At 38.7% G+C, this 21048-nt stretch overlaps 1 protein-coding gene across 2 annotated transcripts in view; it reads right to left on the reverse strand.

Annotated features, from left to right (window-relative positions):
• The window catches only part of grid1a (glutamate receptor, ionotropic, delta 1a), a 229543-nt gene that overhangs the window by 24746 nt on the left and 183749 nt on the right, over positions 1–21048 (reverse strand). For both annotated transcript variants that reach the window (XM_059358982.1, XM_059358981.1), the window contains exons 6-8: positions 11877–12050; positions 8720–8881; positions 7452–7571 (exon numbers count right to left, since the gene is read on the reverse strand). In XM_059358982.1, coding sequence (XP_059214965.1) covers positions 7452–7571; positions 8720–8881; positions 11877–12050 — 456 coding nt within the window. The remainder of the gene's footprint in view (positions 1–7451; positions 7572–8719; positions 8882–11876; positions 12051–21048) is intronic.

The following is a 21048-nucleotide window of genomic DNA, read 5'->3' on the forward strand; positions in this document are numbered from 1 at the left end:
TCTTGTATGAGGCTTGTGCATGGTTTTGTTTATTTGTGCTCATGTTGATGTAAAGCATCTTGTAACTTGTGTTTAAAAAGCTGCTATATAAATAAAGTTAATGTATTCTTCTTATAATAATATGATATGATATGTACTGTATGTTTAACCTGTGTGTAATTTGAACAGACCTGGTTAAGGATGCAACATTAATTTAAGTGAAAACTGATATAAAGTTGTATTGTATGATAAAATGTCCATGCAAATGTATGGGCTATTTACTAGTTCAATTTAGGATTAATGTGGCCTTCTGATTAACAGGATGTTCCGCAATTACATTTTGTTACATGCTTCCTGCAGTTTATATTTAATTAATTTAACTGAACATAACAGCATAAATTCAATATAACCATCTATTGTAAACTTGTTCAGCATGCACTGTTATTGCTGCAGAGTTATCACAGCTCGAGTTGAAACGAGGTCATTTCTGAGCAGGAGGAACTGTACGTGTCTCATTTTGGCACAATTACATCCAGATGAATCTTAATCGGCAGTTTATAGGATTCACTTTCATCTGTGAGTGAAGGTTTATACAAAATGCTGAAAGATTGCTGCCCCCCTGAGAAGATGGATCTGGACATTTCATTCAATATTAAGTAGAAAAAAAGGTACCAGAGATCAAAACCGTGAACAGGACTAGAGATATTTTTGAGCTTCAAGATTTCATCACAAGTCCGGCACTTAACTTTGAACTCTTGCTTCATAAGGCTCCTTTGCTCTTTTATTTGATTGGACATAGGCGGTTGGGTTTGAGCCTGGAAATATCAGAGCCAAAGAATGTAGCATATTGTCTTTAATGTTTTTAAAAATACAATTTTTGTATTGTTCTGATGTTCCATTTCGACTACCAGTGGAGACTGATGAGAAAAACCCCCCAAAATGAACAAACATAAATCTCTGTCACCATTTCCAAAGGCAAACGATTTATACAATAGAGAAAACAACAATTACTACACGATACGCAAGGCTGCAACAAAAGCCTTTCAACTGTGAATGAAATGGAAGCATGTAAGGCAATGAAAGAGGCTTGCAAAAACTCAACTATTAGTTAAATCTTTTATTCTCCACAAACCATCTGCAGAGCATCTGATCCTCCAAATACTCGGCCTCAGCCTCCAGAGTTACACTATGTATAGCTTCACTGCAAACTAAGTGAATCATGTTTATAAACTCCCAGCTTGTGTGGGTGTACATAAACTGTTTTCTCCTCATTGAGGATGTCGCTTATGAAAAGTGCCTTCTAAGGGTCTTTACCTAAGCACTGTGTGTGTATCAATTATATGGAAATCAGTCAGTTATAGAGCTGTTTATTGTATGCATAATATAAGGTTATGCAGTATGTATTTACACCCTCTTGTGAGTCTAAAAGCCTGCACTATGTACTGAAAAATGTGTTTATAAGACATGTGGTGCATTGAGTACAGTTTAATAGGCAAGTACTGCACAATTTAATTTTAATAGCTTGTCTACGTCCACATCTGTGTTGATGTATGCGACCATGTCCAGCCATGTTTTGTGTGTCAGTGTGTGTGTGTGTGCAGGGGTAAAATGTCAGTCCGTGCTGCCTGCTTCACAGGGGACTATTTTCTCCATGAGCAACTTCGTCCTCAGTGAAAAACACAGAGCAATCTCTGCTCTGTAAACTGAAGAACACTAAAGAGGAACACTTCTACTTCACAGAGCTTTGCACACCAGCACGCCATTGGGAAGGTCACACACAATACATACAGCACAGCCAAACCACCTGCATATGAACGAGAAACACTTCACTGGACACACTGTGATCTTTGATTAGTAGATTTCCAATGACATGCCACGGGAGCAGGATGTTCATCTCCACTCAGGATGGATGTGTTATAGAAGAAAATGCTTAACCACACATGAAAGAAAAAACTATTTTTGTTGCATGACGGCAAATCTCTTCATAAAGAGGCCTTTCTAGCTTTTTCCATGCTTTTTTCTTTGAAGTGTCAGATCATTGAGGATTTAAGTTTATAAAGTCTATAAATATGCACAGCAATCAGTCACCAAGAGTGTACCTACTGTAAGTGACATTTAAACCTCCAGTTGTTTCCTCCTATATGTCTTTTTCACTGTGGAGAATATTGAGCTAATGACATTTTGGAATATCTTGTTTAAAAAGTCAAAAGAATAACAGGATCACTATTTAGTGAAGGGTTATGGTGTCAAATAATAATATTTAATGGGGCTGAGCAAATGCCAATGACCACTGAAAATAAAGGGATGGAATACAAATCGCCCTGGATTCATAGCGCCACAACTGTCTCAATTGCAGTAAAAATCTTAGAGAAAGCACTTTGTTCTCTTTCATGGAACCATTTAAACTGCATCATTATGAACATGTGACCACAGTTTGAGCAAGCTGCTGCTATTTTGTTTCTTCTTTTCCTCTGCAAGTTCAGTCCATCAGGTGCTTACATATTGACAAGCCCATCATTCCACCAAGCTTCTTATTGATCCACACTTCTTTGTGTGACACGCCAAGTGGATTCACACTGTGCTTGCTTGTTTTTGAAAGTGTGTGATGAACATATGTCACATTGCAATTAGTTACTTTGCAATTCCCTGTCTTATATATTGCCTATTTAAGACAAGACATATCTTGTCCAGATCTATCTGTCCAGATACAGGGACGAGCCGACGGGATGCCAATCTATCAGTCAAACCTTGTATAAGCAACACAGGTCAGGATTTGCTATAATATTACTACAATATATCAGAAATAGAGTGGGAGGGAAAAAAACAATTAATAACTGAAGAATGTACAAGATAAGAGACGAGAGGAAATGAGATGAGTTCTTTCTACAGTAAGAACTCTGTACCATGAAAATAAAAACTCTACATGGTCATATTTCCTGTTTTTCTTCATTGCTTCATTAATTTGCGGAACAGGTAAATACATGGCTTTTAAAATACACTGTGCTATCTTGGAGACGAGACAGTGTCTGTATCAGTAGTTACATCAGTGCAGAATACAGTAAACAGAGTTATCCTCTATCATCAGTGTTTCAGCATTAATTATCCTGTTGATTAAAAAAAGACTGCATTCAAGACACAAAGAGAGACACGAAGAGAGCCGTAGCTGTAGGCTTCAAAAAATTGTTGCAGTCTAAAAGTGAACATATGACAGCAAACTTGCCAGTTGTCATAAAAAAGTGAATTAGTGATTTTGCTTTCAACTCATCAACCCTTACCTACCAAACTAAAATGGATGGCTTTACCTCACCCAGTGAAGTGAGAGCAGGTCCTGTAGGTGATGCCGTGCATTTTAAGTGAACTGGATGATAAGGTTGGTAACATTTGTTCAATTGTTTTTTTTATGATGAATTGGAGCACAGCACATGAGAGAGAATAAATTAAGGCATGTGGAGAAATATCATCCACTTTTCATCCAATTACTTGGGACTCTCAAGAGGATTTGCTTTTGCCGGTGTGGCAGTACGAGCAGCCATAAGTGGATCCTGCCACATCAATGCCTCCCTTTTAATGCAGACTTTGAGAAAAGGCAATTTGCACACATTCACAGTTCAACATATTACAGTATTCCTATGTTGCTAAATGCTACTGTCATTTAATTATGTGTGGCAAAATAACTTGACCAGTCTAATACTGTTTCCACACTGCCAAAACTGGATGTGGATATATGCCATTACTATATGATGACAGTGCAAATTTGTAAAACAGAGTAATGGTAATATTTTGGCTGTTGAAATACTGGCTGCAGCCTCACAGTGCTGTTCTTTATCCTCCTGAAAATCCCAGCAGGTAGGAGAGGTTTCACAAAGCTGTGTGAGCCAGAAAGTAGGTTCCTAAAAACTAGAAATCTCAGTGCCTGGCAAATAAATCATTGGATCAACAGCCCCATCAACCCCCTGCAGATCTATTGTTGGCAAGAGAGAAGCACCCTTCAGAGACTCTTTAATGCCATTTCAGCTTCATGAGCCAGTGAGAAATTCAGGTTGAGCAATAAGACGACTACTTCAGCTATGAATGACTGCAGTTTGGTCGACACAAATGGAGGTCACGCAACCGCCACCTTTACTGCAGAATACATCAACTGTAACTGGTTAAAAGGGTTATGATGATGGCCAGTAAGACAAAGATGTCCTATCATTCAACCTGCATGCAACAGTGTCAGCACTATTGGGACCGTGACTGGTCTGTACATGGTAGCTAGATTTGGCTAGGTTTTGGGGGTGCACTTGAGCTCCAGTTAGCTATAATTGGGCTAGCTTTGGCCTAGTGTTGGCGACTGAATTGGATGAACACTAACACTGATTCTGGTGTCTTATTCTTCAAAGCTGTCAAGAATCTAGCTCCCAGATTTGCCAGATTTAGGCTGCTGATGACAAAGCCACTTTGGGTACATGGGAGGAAACGGCAAGCAATGGCATGTCATGAGCAACAACAATTTCCAGACTCTTTAAATTTAAAACATTGTTCTGGCAATGGCAGTAGCTAACTGAGCCAACACAACAGAAATAATTCCCTTTAACTTTTAAACCTGGTGCTGTTTTATACTTCCTCTATTTTCAAGGCTAATGGCACAGTCACATGTCTCAGGCAGCCCGGCAATATATTATTTCCACCACAGGTTAGGCTATTCAGAAAATTCGATGCACTTTGCGACCAGAAAATTGATTAAAACAATTTAGAGCTGTCCCTCTCAGAGACAATGGACTACAAAATCAAGCAGAAAGACAACATTAGAATGCTTTTTTTGCAATGGATTAGTACAAATGTAACCAAAATGTGATTTTGAGTAATACACTAATGCCAACGCTACTGCTATGGACACATTTCAGAGATAACTATTGCATGATGCATGCAAGATGTTCAGCTAGGAGGAACTATTACATTCAAATGAATTGGCTTTTCTCTATGAAAAGCTTTGTGTAAGCTGGAAGTCATTAGCAATATCTGCTTAGATACGAGCTGACACATCAATAAGAGCAAACTGGGAAACCAAAACAACAACAACAGCATCGATCACTCTGCTGCAGCACTGGATGGTGGAGAAAACTCACAGTAGCCATCCAGGAAATAGTATTTCAGTCTTCATTACAGTGTCTAACCAGAAAGACGCCTCATCTAAGAGCCATCAGGCTGGGGAGAAAATGGACTGAATGCAGATAAACGATGATGGAGAGGGAGGAAACCGGGGCTGAAAAATGGGAAGATAGGGTTAGGGAAGAGAAGAAGAAGGGAGTGGAGAGGGAGGACAGGAGATAAGAGGAAAAGAAAGAGGGACAAAATGAAAATGGCGTGGAGCACAACATGCAATCACTATTATACTCCACTCGAAAATCACATAGACCTGACAACATGACATCATGGTACATTGCAGAGAAAACCATGTAATGGTGTGGCCTTTCTTGTTGGACATTGGTTTTACCCATGATGTGAGATGCTGAATGTATATATAAACGTCCTATTATAGAGAAACAGCGAGTTGAGGTGCAGAATTGTGTGTCTGTTTTCTCACAGTAAATGGTTCTGCCAAGTAGTGGGCAGACACACAGATAGACATGCCAGGTAATGAACAACAGCACTGAATGCATTTGGCATCCTATTATCTGGCCTTGCTGTCCCCTTCTGCCTCTAATGATTTTGAGATACAAGCGGCCACATTAGTGTGCTCCCTGGCCTCTGTTGTCTGTTTGCCTGGCTGCATGCTCTTAGTGTCTGAGATCCAAAACAGTGTGTACAATGCATGTGTGTTAATGTGCTCTGGGGCCCCGTTGTTGGTGTGTGTCTTGCTGTGTCTAAATGTGTGACTCTGCTGGTGGACATGGACGTGTATGTATGTTCCTCTGTGTGTGTGTGTGTGTGTGTGTGTGTGTGTGTGTGTGTGTGTGTGTGTGTAAACACATGGCACTGCAAGCTGCACGTCTCCTCTTAGCTAATGCTAATGGCCACATTATGATGAATTGGCTTCATGATTTCAGTTAGGCTGAGTGGTGATTAAATCTTCATTACCGCTTCTGGTCAGTCCTGCTCTACATAGATTGCCAAGAAACTCAATTCCTCTTCATTCTGCAAGAAGTCCCTGACTGAATCAGGACATCCACAGCGACAAACAAATCACAGCTAAGAGAAGGGGGCACAAATAATGCTCTAAATCTCTCACTTCAGCTCTGCAACAAAATCATCATGGTCAGCTAATATAGCCTGCTCGTTATTTTTAAAATGTCTATGCTCAACGGGCAACCACAGATCAAACATACTCTCACAACAGTCAAAGGCGAATGGGTATGGTTTGTTTCTGCAAAACAACAAACCTTGAGGCACGCATTTTGTTCATTCCAAACCTCAGGTTATGACAAAGTCAAGCCAGAATGGTTGGTGTGGTGAGATGGGAGATTATAGCAGACTAATCTGGTTAAAGCAGGAGCTCCAGTAGAGGGCACCCTGACACCTGACACCTCACTGAAACGTTAAGCCCCACGACTGTTGTTCTCAGAGATCAGACTACAGCTGATTCCAATCCTACCAGTAAGTAAATTGCATTCACCTGACATCCAAGAAAGAGAGAAAGAAAAACAGCAAGGCTTCGGATCCTGAGGATTACAATTAAAAACCAGTGGTCTATGAAAAAATAGCACATGCAAAAACGATTGGAAGCCTTTCTACAGCATATCCTCCCATCAGGTGCTCCAAAGGACCCCCAAGATTTCTAGTAGAAGTGGAACTGGATTCTGACCCTCGAGGACGGGTGTCCTGCCGTTCTTTTTTTTTTATCTCTCTGGTAGTAAATCAATCACACCTGGCATGTACTGGATAACAAACTATTAGAGAGGAACTAAAACCTGCAGGACACCAGTTCTTAAGGATTGGAATTGAGTGCCAGCGGTTTAGAGGTTTGAAGGGGCGTCTTGGAGAAGATAAGAAATAGTTTGATTTTACTCTTATTTCTCTCCTTACACAGTGTAAGTGGTCACACTGTGAACATTTCTAAAAAAATCCATTTTCATCAACCGCTTCCAAGTACCTGCTGTTTCCTCAACACCTACAGAATGGACAGTTATGTAAGTCAGTATAAACTTTCATGTACTATCTAAAGCTAAAATGACATTCGCTGTCTGAATGGTCTGTGGTCCAATGCATACGGTATATAACTGGCATATGGCACAGTTACTAAACGTTGTGAAATGACAAAGGTTGGGCAACCTGCTGTGATGCTAACCAATAGCAGAGCTACATGATTATTTCTGACATGCTGCAAGGAGAGAAACAATGGACCACTGACTGCAAATTATTCACAATTTTCATATGAGTTTGCTTCACCATATTGTTTTTCTGAAACATGTGAAGTTATAGACACATGGTAAGTGTCTCATGAGGTGTCCTTTTACAGACAAGTTGACTAAATGTGAAAATTCTGGACTGACCCGTTTCACATCTTTCCCAAATGTCTCACTGTAGCTGGTTCCAAGAATCTCAAACTGCACGTGGGAATTAGAGCCTTCAGCGCGGAAGTCCATCATTCCTGTCAGCCCACTGATCCGTCCCTGAAGCAACAACAAGCAGAAAATAGTTACCGTGTGAGATGTCACAACACAGGAGTGGTAGCAGTGATAGCTGTGTTTTATCATTTTTTCTGTATCTGTTCTGTAGGTGCACACAAAGAAGAATAGCCTGCAAGCATGAACTAGTCCATGCACTAGACTCCTTTTGTACATTATCTTAATCTAGCCTACTCTAAACTACATGTTTGCATTAATTGAACAAAATTCCTCTGAGTATATATAAAACATATTTCACTGAGAGACCTGAGATGGTTACACAAGCATTATGAAATCAAAGTTCAGAACCTGCTGCGAATCTGTTCTGAGGCCAAACTTGGACATCGCAGTTAACCATCAGCTTCCTTTAGAGTATTTTAAAAAGTAACTGGATGTGAATCTGAGTTCCCAACAGGGTTCACATAAATTTGGCCAATTTTGACCAATTTCAATTTTTTTTTTTTAATTCTCAGTGAGATTATGCTATCATTACATTTTACATAATGACTTAATAACATAGGAAGTGAAACATAAATAGATAAGATATGAGGTAGGAAGGAAAAGACAACAAAACTACCCCCAAACAAACAAATACATAAAAAAAACCCATTTCAAACACCTGATATAATAAGAAATAAAAAAGCTATACACATACCTACCTCCTATGGGTTAGATACATAAGTGAGTTGGGGTTATGACATTAACAAGCCTGTCTGGAAAGTGTGGGTTATCAATGCAACTGTCAGCCCATTAAGAGAGCTGAGGTAAGCACTGCATTATTAAGCTCATTATAGGGTTTCATCTCTTATCAGATTTCTTTTTTTGTGACATGAGAGCAGATTATCTGCTACATCTCCTAAATATTCCAGATTTAGTGGGTTGTACATGGGTGACTCAGCCTTTAACCAATTAAGGGAATATATTCCACTGCTGCGGTTCTTAGGATCCGCAATGAATAATTTGCAGCTATTCACTCCATGTCCAAAGAAGTGTTTTGACTGGATATACCTTTTTACTTGCTCATTTTTCTCATACATTTTTGAGTTTGCATTTTTTGCAGGAGCTATCACTCATCGCTTCTTTCAAAACAGCAAATACAAAGCAGCAGCTTTGTTAAGCAAGAAAAATAAATTGGTAATTTCCAACTAAAATACCTTTTGGATGGTGTCCAACATAGACCATCCTCCATTCCATGGCTTAGTGGACTTCCTCATGCAGTTAAGGCTGGCCATACTATGCCACTTTCTGTCCTCCAGTTTTCTGTAGAAGGCGTTGGCGAGCATCAACACACTGTCATACAGGTAGAGATTGGACACCTGTTGAAGGAAAAAACAAATCAGTTTCAATAAATGCATTCTTGGGTTTTGTTGTTATTGTTTGTGCTGTGTAACGGAGAACAGAAGGCAAACTCTGGATCCAACAAAGAAAACAAATATTATCTTTTGGGGTTCCCAGAAATATCACATGGCCCCACAGTGAACCCTTTTGAGTGAAGCAGTGACATGAAAGCACTTGTCTTTCAGCGTGGGCCTGTGAGGTTTGATGGCGAAATAAAAAATTCTCAGTGGGGAATAAAAGCTTGTCTCCTTGTTTGGAGAGAGAATGAGAAGCATTGGGACAACTGGTGAGCAGGATTTTTTTTAATATTTTGCCTGTCAATGTTATGGCTGTCGTTGTTACAGAAGTTTCTTTGTTACAACAATGTTGAAGGATGGAACAGTGAAGGCAGCAGTAACCTCACTCTGGCTGTCCTCAGCATGTTTACACTTGAAGCAGACTTTCTGCTGGGGCACTGAGGTTGATTTGCAGAGCAATAATAGGATTGTAGCTTCTGAAGCAGGTGATATGATATGCAAAGGTGTGATATGAAAACAAGAAAGAGTTGCAAAACAAAATGTTCTTCTGGTTCAGCTATCCTTCTGCCATCAGTCCAACTGTCTGCAATCTGTCAGGGATCATGTGTGCGCCTCTTGCCTCGGTGTGACAGTGGATTTGATGGGTGCTCTGGGTCAAATCAAGTCAAATTCTCCCACAGCAGAAGATCCATGGAAGCAATACTTACTGCCACTCCCGGCATTCAGTTCATGACAATGCTAGACTTCAGCCCAAGCCTCTCAGTGGTTACACATCACACAAGTCAACCTAACTTGCCTCAAGGTCACACAGTGAGAAGTCCAGATGTAATGCAGCGTTGTGGCTCTGGATATCTGAGGTCACACCACAGCTGACTGCTTGTGAGGGATGAGTACAGGAAAAGCACTGCAATCTCCTCAACTATTCTGATAAATGCCTTAACTGCCATTACCCAATATTTAACCCTCTTTCATGTGAATTATTGAGAACTGTGGGTGCACACACCACATGGTTTTGCCATCTGTCCGGAGTATGGATAAAAAGGGAAATGAACATTTCAATAGAGCTACAGGGAACACAGCCATTGCACTCCAGATGGATTGAGCAAAAGGAAAGACTAAGAGGTGTAAGGAGGCGCTCTTAACTGACGACGGAAAGTAATAACTGGTAGAGTGAGCAAGGTTACTACGAAGACCACAAAGAAGGGAATGACATTGTGTTAGTGAGATAACAAAACTGTGATGGTTCTGAAGGGCACTTCTTCCTTTATTGACTCTCATTGTCATACAGAATTGACCTTAGATTGGCTTCCTGGTTGACAAATCCTTAATACAAATCATAGATAGCATAATCTCTTTAAATTCATAGAAAGATGTCCCCAATGGAAGCCTTTGTTAAGCTTATGATATCTCAGTTTATTTACAAATAACACTGTTTTTACACATCCCACAATTATAATATATCCATTATTTTAGTATATTTGCCTGTAAATGAAAAACAAGCTTTTATTTACTTTAAAACTATACAAGTATATATACAATACTCTGCTCTCCCAGTTATTCCCCAGCCACACTGAGCTCAAGTAATTTATATTCATGGGCATTCATGTCTCTCAAAATTGCCTTATCTAGGGAGTTTAATCTATGTTCAGCTGCATACATAATCAATTAATATTTGTATTCATGTGGCACTTTGCAGATGCTTGTCTATACTGTCCTACACCATGGCTGCATGCTGTACAGTGAGGGTCTCTGGAAACTATGAAAAATGTGTGATCAAGCAGGCGAGATGCCTATAAGCCCTTACAGCACATGTGCTGTACATGGAATAATAATACAACAAAGACAGCATTGTGCTTTTTTATGGTTATGTCACTCCAGCTGATAACAAGTGTCCCTCCTGTTGGCTGCTGGAGAAAGTGGATGAAACAGGCAACAACACAATGTTGCTGTCTTATAAATACTCTCAGCGAAAAGGATAAAATAACAAGAGAAACACAGCCTTGCCAGTAGTCAAATATACAATACAGCCACATTTATCATTCAGCCACCATGCTGCGTATTTACCATCCTCAAAGCACAGGGCAGGGATGTGTACATGGCTAGGCTAGAGTGGCATAAACAACAGCCCACTTTTTACAGCTACTTTTCAAGCCTACAGTGGGTGACCATTCATAACTTTTTTGGTATCACTATTAATTGTAAAATACTTTATAATTCTAAATAAAATTAGTCACCATTTAAACAAACTATATCTGCATGTTGCATGAATATAACTCACAACTGTGTATTTTATTCCTCAGTACATGATTTAACAGCTACACTTTTAAGTAAAACATTTCTGTTAGATTAAAACTTTTTGGGGGGAATGGAGACTTCTGTAGTGTTTATTTTGTGGAGTTTATTTGGAGAACCTGGAAAGACAGTTCTTTGTTTGAAATGTACAGTGATGTGAAATGTGTCAGAGCTTATGTTCATATCCAACAAATATTTCACCACTGCAAAGGTATTTTTAGTGTCTTGAAGTCCATATGGACACAATAAATCACTTAACTAACCCGTGTCAAAGAGGTTTTTTTTTTGTTTTGTTTTTTAATCTTCTTTTTGTTATTTGGCAGAATATCTCAAAAATCTGTTTACAGTTTTCAGTGTAATTTGATAGAATCTGAGGCCAGGGGCTGAAGAATAGATAATTCGTTTTTGTTTCCTCTTCATATCTAAAGGATTGTGGATACATTTCTGCATTTTCATAAATTGCTACGGCTGTTTTCATTAAAAATATCTGCCACATGTATCCATCGATTGCCTTTGACCATCTATGTTTGAATGCATATTATATCCATATCCACTACATCGAAAATACTTCTTAACATTTAATTGATAAAATATGAGGACTTTGCAGCAATGGTGGACCTATGCAATCTAACTGAGCTCCAGCAGCTTATCTTTAATCTTTTACCTCCAGGGACTGCAGATAGCCTTCCTGTGGGTCACAGAGCAGCGAGGAGATGCGATGATTGTTCCTCATACAGCGAACGTTGGTGTCTCTCCACAATGGAAAGATCTGACGAATGATGGTCATCCGCCCCAGAGAGCTGTAAACCAGCTCCATGATGTCTGCATCGCTCACCTCCTGAATATGAAGATAACAGCAACAGTTTAGTTTGACAAACCTTTCTTTTTATTCTTGGTATGAAGTATGGTATCACTTTTTATCTTAATGGGATTTTTGCACAGTGGGGAATCGAGACACAAACCGTTAATTTGCAGTTTTTGAAAAGCAGTTATTCTGAGTGGAAAATTGGATAAGAAACAAAACCTCAGAGGGGTTTGCGTTGGCTGTGGCTGCTTCTTAAGCAATTAAAATATCAGATGACACATTGGGGGGCGACAGAGCAATTAGATATGAGACAAAGTGAGTTAAAGTGGGGAAAGTTCCAACAAATAAAATGCAGACAACTGATTAGGGTTTAAAATATCACCTTGTGTGCTCAACTTTATTTTGAGAAATTTTGGTCCTAACAGTTTGTTTTATAACAGAGTCCATGTTTTAGGCCAAAAGACACAAACACATTTTTTTTAATGTTGTAATTTTTTAAAGGAAAGGTCATACAGAGAAACAATAAATAGAAAAAATACTTGTTCAGGTGATGTAGAAACAGTATGGGCTTATCTAAAAACCTAAAATGAATAAATAAATAAAATATTAATTAAAACCTCTGAAAAAATGCACGTTTGCATGTTGAAAACAGAAAAACATAAATATATATATATATATATATATATATATATATATATACATATACATATATACAACCCACAGCCATATATATATATATATATATATATATATATATATATATATATATATATATATACATATACATATATATAACCCACAGCCAAAAAGTTGGAACGCTGTGAAAAATCTAATGCTCAAACTGGGGAACTTTTGTTTTTTTGTAGATATACTCATTTCTGAATTTGATGTGTTTTATTTACGTTTTACACTGTGTCCCAACTTTTTATTTAATCATATTTTTATCAGTTAGGCTGCTGTAGACATCAAAGCACTTTAGAGTTTCATTTTTTTTTTATTTAGACAAAGAGGAAGAAGCAGTCAATAAATAAAAGTTTGTAAAGAGTTTTTTATTCCATTATTGGACCTCCAAGCATTTTAGTACGAAGTGCTGACCTCTAAATGCAGAAAACATTGGTTGGTAAAGGCTATTGATTTGTGTGGTTGTATAAAAATATCTTGAGGATTGCAAGTAAAAAAGCAAAAACAATTGCTATTTCCCATGTGTCAAGATAGAATGTGTTAAGATAGAATTAATCCTTTAGAAAACGTTTTATTCACGGTAAATTGGCAAATCAATGAACATTTCAAGTATATCCTTCACAGAAATAGTGAAGATGACCTTTGGCCCTCTCCTGTGGAGGGGGAGGGGGTGCATGTGTGGAGGGTCAAGGGGAGATCTACCGTGTGAAGGGTCAGATCAATATTCATGAGACATTGAGCGACCTGCTTGTCTCCAGAGTAGGACAGTGGTCAATGCTGAGGCAGACAGTGAGTCTCTCGGGAAACGTTGGGTTCATATACTATCTGACAATACAGCTGTGAGGTTGCTGTCGGGTCAAAACTTAAGTAGCTGTGGGTTGATATAATCTTTAACCACACACGCCTGAATCCATGCTTTCCATCTCTTTCCTAATCAGATGTTTTGATCTCTTCCCATTGCATCGACCTCTCTGCTGTAACTGCTGGTCTCTGTCCTCTCTCACTGTTAATGTCTCCTGGCTTTTTCTTTCTTTCTACATTGAACCTATTTCAGCTGAGAGTAAATCTTGCTTTATTCACAATATTTGTGCTAAATAAGGATTTCACTTTTTAAGCCCCATTGTGTGCATATTTTTCGTCACAAACATATTTATATTTTCAATGCGCAACAACTTTACGGTGAGCAAACTGAATTGATTAGATAGATTTTTTTCTTCTCAGATCGTTCGTCTGTGTAAAGCGTGAGTAAAACACTCCTCAGGTGATTCTAGCTCATTTAGTTTTATCCTCCGAATCTTTTTCTGACTCAGTCAGGTGGAAATTATGAATATTCATGAGTTGCCGTGACACATTAATCAGATGAATTATGCTGCATGGTTCACAGAGTCGAACCCTCACGTCCAAGCTAATAACTTCCAGTGCCACCCAGTGCAAGTGTTCTGTCACCATCAAGGGAGACGTTTGTGTCATAACCTGACCCCGCAGAAGCACTGACCAATGGGACATGGCTGACATGCTTTTTACCTCCGTTTGAGGAGAAAGTACAGATAATATGATATATTTCTCTCCCAAAGAATTACCCATTTGTATATAAAGCACACAAAGGACAGATACATCGATGACACTGACTACAATGGTCATATTGTGGATATTTAAAGCACTGTATGAGAAGCACCATTATTCTAATAGGTGTACTATATGTGGTTATGATAGCAAATCAAATGGTGCCTCTGAACAATCTGGACAGCATGTAAAAACATGTGCCAAAATCTACATCTACCACACAGTCTGCTCAGGTGTTAAGCACTTTGAAGGTAACCCGATAAACATTTCGGAGAGAGTGAAAACAGCCAGGCCATGTTTCAATGACAGCCAACGACCAAAAAACATGAACAAATCAAGTTCGGATGACAGATTATCCTCTTTGTGCAGCTCAGTCAATGTCATTAATCATTCACCAGAAATAAATAAAAAAAATTACCAGTAATCATGACAGCGATTTAATTAGAAGTTAAGGTGCTTTTTGAAGCCGCAGGCAACTAAATTGAGAAGTAATGGGAGCCAGGGAAGAAGATCAAAGCAGAGTGCGAATGACAATAATTTGAGCTGTACTTGTCTATAAAAACACATACATGTCTTTTCATGTGCTTTCAGTGTATTGATGAGAAAAAAGGTAATTAGTTAGGCAGAAAATAGCCTCAAGACTACTCAATTATCCAGGTCATAGAACCCAATCACTTGTTCCCTGTTGTCCTTTCGCATTAGAGAAAAACAATTAAAACATCATATCACACAAGGCACAAACCCTCCTGAGTTGTGGTACTATGACTTGAATTGCAATTTTCAATATATCAACACTTACTGTATATGAAATTGAAGCTCTCCTCGTACACATCCAACAATAGAAATGATAACTCAGGAAATTCGGTAAAATCAAAGGGTTTTGCAATTACTTTAATGTTCTATTTAGGCAGTGCTATTGTGTTGAAAATTGATCATTATCTAGTATTGCACCCGGAATCAAATAAATTACAAGAAATGGCAAAGAGAGTAGCGAGATATGATATTTATATCATGAAATCTTGTTTTTTACAGAATGAGGACAAATACAACACTTCAAGTGCATGAAGAATCATTCAAGAGACACCATTATATGTGTATCAAACATGTAAAGTACAGCTTTTACCCATTTGCATTTAGTTTTAAGGACATGTGGAGGCTTGAAAACTGACTTTCAATGTGTTTTTTTGAAACGTTTCTTAACAGCCAACCACAATAAGCCACATCTACTCAAGCTATTACATGTACATAATGACACTGACCTTTTTTCACCATGATTCAAGTAATTTTCTTAGCATTATGAGATGTAATTATATTTCATTTTGTCTCGTATTGAAAACACTGTGCTAGTGTTAACTCAGACTAAGATTAAATATATAATGAAGAAGGTTAAAATACAGTAGAGGGATAATAACATGGTTAACAGGGTTCTTTGTGATTCAGGTTACTGTGCAATCATACAGACCTGCATTAGCAGCAGCTCTTTAGTCCCAATTTTAATGATCGTTTAATTCTCAAACTGGTATCTTATGCTAATGATAATTAAGATGGGGTTTTATTGGACTTTATTAATAATATTCTCAAGCGCTGCCAGTAAAAAGTGATTAGTAAAGTAAACTCCCAACAGCTGATTTTGTGGAACAATGTTACTCCCCCAGCAGATCAAAGTACAGTAGTTACTACTCCAAATAAATATCCAACGGTGAGTGCATCACTGTCAACTATGGCACAGCATTATTACAGGTCTATGACCTTTGTATGTCTTGAAATGGGTTTAAAATGCAAACACCAGTGCATCATGCAAGCACCTGCACATGTGGATGGAACCACATCATTTATGTAGCTTTGGTGAGCAGATGTGGATGTGAAGAGACTGGATACTAAAGATGGGGGAAAAATTTGATTGCGATATTTTTGGGTGGCAATATTATATTGATTCATGGCCGACAAGTATCGATATTTAGTGTTCTGGCGGCTGTCTTGTTTAACATCGTATCATGACTTAAGTATCAGGATAAAATCGTATCATGGGGCCTCTGGTGATTTCCACCTCTACTGGATGTGGTGTCAGGAGATGAAATTCCTGTCCGGTCTGATGTGAAGTTATTTTATGAAAGTAGGCAACAATTACAGCAGCATGCAGTTTGATGAAATGTGTTTCAATCATTACCGCCTGTTACTTATTCATCAATTAATTTTTAACCGTGGCATTCAGTTAATCATACAGAATATGCATGTACAGAAGTGTTTAATATAATAGCAGTCCAATGTGACTAACCAGATTAATCCAGGTTTTTAGTATATTTTTTATTGCTACATGGCAAACAAGGTACCAGTAGGTGCAGTAGATTCTCAGAAAACCAACAAGACCCAGCATTCGTGATATGCATGCTCTTAAGGCTGTGCAATTGGGCGATTAGTTGAAAGGGGTGTGTTCAAAAATATAGCAGTGTGGCATTCAATCAGTGAGGTCAAAAAACAGGTGTGAATCAGGTGGCCTCTATTTAAGGATGAAGCCAGCACTTGTTGAATATGCATTTCGCTTTGAAAGCCTGAGGAAAGTGATGTAACTACGGTACATCTTCATGCACAAACTCATAACAGAAAAAAAAAAAAAGCCATCATCTGGCTACCTAAAGTTCATGATTGCTGAAAGAGAAGGACTTGAAACTTTAAAAAAAAGATGGAGCATTTGCAATAACATGTGGTCCGAGCAGGAGGAAATGCAACGTAATTTCATGCTAAACTGCACTGCACTGTCTGATCTGCATCAGCATAACCACTTCTCCACTCTAATCACCTCTGTTCAAGCCAGTTATTTTGAGGCAGAAATTCAGCAATCCAGCTGAAGTGCAAAAACATGGACTCTGCACTGCGACTGTGATAACACATAAGATTTGAATTTTAAAAAAAATCAATGTTGTCATTTGGTGTCAAAAACTTTTGACATTTGAAGATTTCTGCAAGAATTGCTTTTTCCATGGTTAGAAGGTGAGCACTTCTGTTCTCGAAACTGCTGAGAAACTTTCTTATTGTCAGTATACCTAGGAAAGCTATACATTCTCTGAATTCTCTAGGTCTCTCGTGTAGTTTTAAAGTTTCAGGAGGCAGACAGTTCATTTTATACAGCAAGTTAAACTTTTAAAATATAACAATGAAACTGTTACAGTGGGGAGTAAAATCAAATCATCATGCATTAACACATTTGGCTCACTGAGTCCACAAGAGTCTCAGCTTTCCAGTCATGCCATATATATACACACACGCACACGCGCACACACACACACACACACACACACACACACACACACACACACACACACACCATTCCAACACTGTTTAGAGACCAGTGTATGCAAAAATATTAAAATACTGCCAAAATAATGCATTCAAACTGCATGCAAAAAAACTGCATGTACTTTAAAAAAAATTACAATTTTTCCCTTGCCAAAATTTAGTGAGCCCACTACAACTTCTTGGAGACAGTAATGTCAGCGGGGATCATCCTGTGGGTCTCAGAGGGTTAAGAGTTGTTTTAATGGAACCAACATGTCAGCTTGGAAGAACAGTGGGCCTTATTCACTTAAACATGCTGTGCGTGATTTAAACTGCCCACCTAATAACCCTAGTGACATAAAATGACGTTAACCGTAACAGCTGTAACATTTAGATAAGGTGGTTAGTGAAGGGACTTGCCTGTCTGGAGTCTTTTAGATTTATGACCATGAAGGCGGATGTCTCCTGTGGTCACCATTTGTGGGTTAGTTCATCATTTTTTGACATCTGAATTGGGTCTCTGCATAGATTCTCATTGAGGTTAATAGTACAAAGAATCGGAGGAGCAAATTCAGGGTTTTGATAAATGCACTGTTATGCAGTACTTTGAATAATCAAATGAAATATTTATTTTTCTTGTAAGTGACCTCCTCAGTAATCCACCTCCCTGTCCCAGAGTCTGGTGTGGAGGAGATTGGACCACAAGAAAAGGGTTTCTATCTCAGTTTCTTGACGGGCAGTTACCCAAGACATCAGTCATATCATGACTGTCCTCCTCGACTCTGTCTGTCACAGCAGGCACAGTCACCTAATCCATCAAACGTTCTGAGGTGTCACCGTCCCGCCTTTGAAGGGAAAAAACAACAACAAATTCTCCCAGAATATGCAATCCATCTGAGTCCACTAGACAGTGTCAGAGGCAGACAACCTTCTGTGTGCTCGCAGCTGCAGCACCCTGGTTTGGTGGGTGGTTTAGGGGACGCACGCCTGTCATCCCTGTGCCCTGCTGTTCACATCAAGTGCAGCACATGCAGTCCTGCAGCACTCCTTATACTAAACTTCAAAGCTTTTCTTTTTTTTCTCGAAGATTGTGTTGGTCATTTGCGTGTTGAATAACTTTCATACCCTGAGGGCTCATGAACTGTGTGCCATTCAAACTCCCACTCTGTTGGTTTTAAAATGCATTAGTGTCAGTCTCAAACTGAAATGTTTGCAACTAAAGTTTGCTGAGAGAAAAGTTTATTGTTTGACACTCAGCATTTTATTTTTTATTAAATGGTACTCCAATGATTTTATATAACTGATGGGACATGCTTTATTCAAAATTAACAGCTGACTGTTTGGAGTGTCTTTTAGTCCAGTTTGCTGGGGCAAGCAACCTGTCAATCACAGGGTAGCCCCATCCTAAAGCATAGCATGCTTTATCCTCTATTTTAGTGCAAATAGGACCATAATATTCAAAATGAACATCATGCTGTATTAAAGAAGACTTGAAACTAGGCGGAAACTCATCAGGAATCTATACTGAGGTGAAAAAAAACAAAAATCAAGTGAGAAGTCAGGTAATTTTCCTGGTGACTTTCAAGACTGCTTGCAACCAGTGGAGTCGCCGCCTGCTGGCCATTAGAAAGAATGCAGGTTTAAGCCACTTCCACATTGGTTTCAGTCCCAGAGGTTGCCAATTGTTCTGAATGGGAGTTTTGTCATGTCTGTTAAACAAAGTATACAAACAAAAAAATAAGAGGAAATCTGTCCATATATATCGATACCTGCATGCATTTCTACTGTACTTTCTATACGTTTTCCTGTTTGTTTTCCTACCTGTGATCATTCTTATCATCATTTGACGTCTCCATCCATCTCACTCGGTGTCTCTTATCACATTGCTAGCTTGACAGCTACATTCATCGTGCCACATGTTGCAGCTGGTGGCAGATTAGCATAACCGCTTGTTGTGTGACTAGAATAAAAAGTGAGACGTTGCTGACTGTATGAGGTGTAAAGGCTGGCAGGAGCCTGAGGAGCTGATGGGGTGGGCAGACGATGGTGAGCGTCAAGATCGCCTTGTTGAAATGAATGTCACACCTCAGTCATGACCAGGCAGCTGAACAGGGGCAACTGTCCACAGGGACTGATGATTGCATTCAAGGAGCAAAAGGTAACATGAAAAGCTCTTATTTCCCAGCAGTCGGGGATTCGACTGTACTGCATCTGGTCAGGCTAGCAGGATATCCATGAGTACAGGAAATAGTATCTAGTCTTTATAGCCGTGTAGTAAGGTGGGATTCCAGAATTCATCAGCAGCTGCTACTACAGAAGAAGATTTATGATTCATACTGGCTGCAGTTTGGAAAAAAAAAACCCTCAGAAAAGATAATAAAGTAGAATCTAGTTCTGACAATCACTGTGTTCGTCTTGAAAGAATTAAAAAAAAAAACCCTGTGCACACTCTTTGTGCTATCAGCCATGTAGGAGCTTCTCAGAAATCAAATCACAGACAAAAATGGAAACAAATTAGCTTTGCCCCTTCCTTAAAATCTCCTTCCCCTTTAGAGATAAGCAAGAATTGTGGATAAATCGCTTGCTGTTAGATACATGCTTAGATTCAATTTGCATGGTGACTCTTGTTGTTGATCAATGTATAATAATTTAAAGAGGTTCTGTGAGAAAATTTGGATTTAGGGGAAAGGTGGACAAGTAAGGTGCACAGAGTTTTCATGGTATTTTTTTTTTCTATACATGAGGAGCTCTGAAGGCCACCTGCAAGAAAAATGGGTCGGCATGAGTAGTAATTGAATTTTCTTGTTACAATTTTTCAGCAAGTCTGTGGTATTTCATATTCTCATTTCAAGGTGATTGTCAGTTTATAATAGATTGAAAGGCAGTTAAACAGAGAGAAGAGAAAAAATAATGAAAAATCACAAAAAGACGAAAAGAAAACAGGGAAAAAAGTGAATCAGTTATCTTTTCACCTCTTCAGAAAGAGAGCAAGGGAGAGAATGGGGATATATTTCATAGTTCAGAGATACAACCAGGCGCATTCTTTCCCTTTAACTGTGTACCAGGGAGAGATAACTCTACAGTAAGCGGCATCACATCAACCATTAAGGGAGCACCACAGAAATTAACATGCCATTAGTTCATACTTTCCGAGAGTCTGACGCAATTATAGCTAATGTCTTGGTGGAAGTCTGTGGTAATTGACTGAAAGGCGTGCACGAGTTTGCATGTGAAAACTGCTCCAAAATAAGAATTATGGTCCCTATCTTATCACCTCTTTGAGACTACTTAAGCCTTTTTGGAGCCATATCAACAAAATAATACAACTTTAAGAAGGCAAAAATCAAGGTCTCATTAGCTGTTGTAAATCAATACTTCAGTTATGTGAATACTGCAATAAACAGTGGAAATCATTTAAGACATACAAGGTAGGGATATTATGTTACTATTATGATAATAATAATAATAATATATAAGCTACTGCAATACGACACTGCTGTTTTCATTCCCAGAT

The sequence above is a fragment of the Centropristis striata genome, chromosome 20 (assembly GCF_030273125.1).
Source record: "Centropristis striata isolate RG_2023a ecotype Rhode Island chromosome 20, C.striata_1.0, whole genome shotgun sequence".
Lineage (NCBI taxonomy): Eukaryota > Metazoa > Chordata > Actinopteri > Perciformes > Serranidae > Centropristis > Centropristis striata.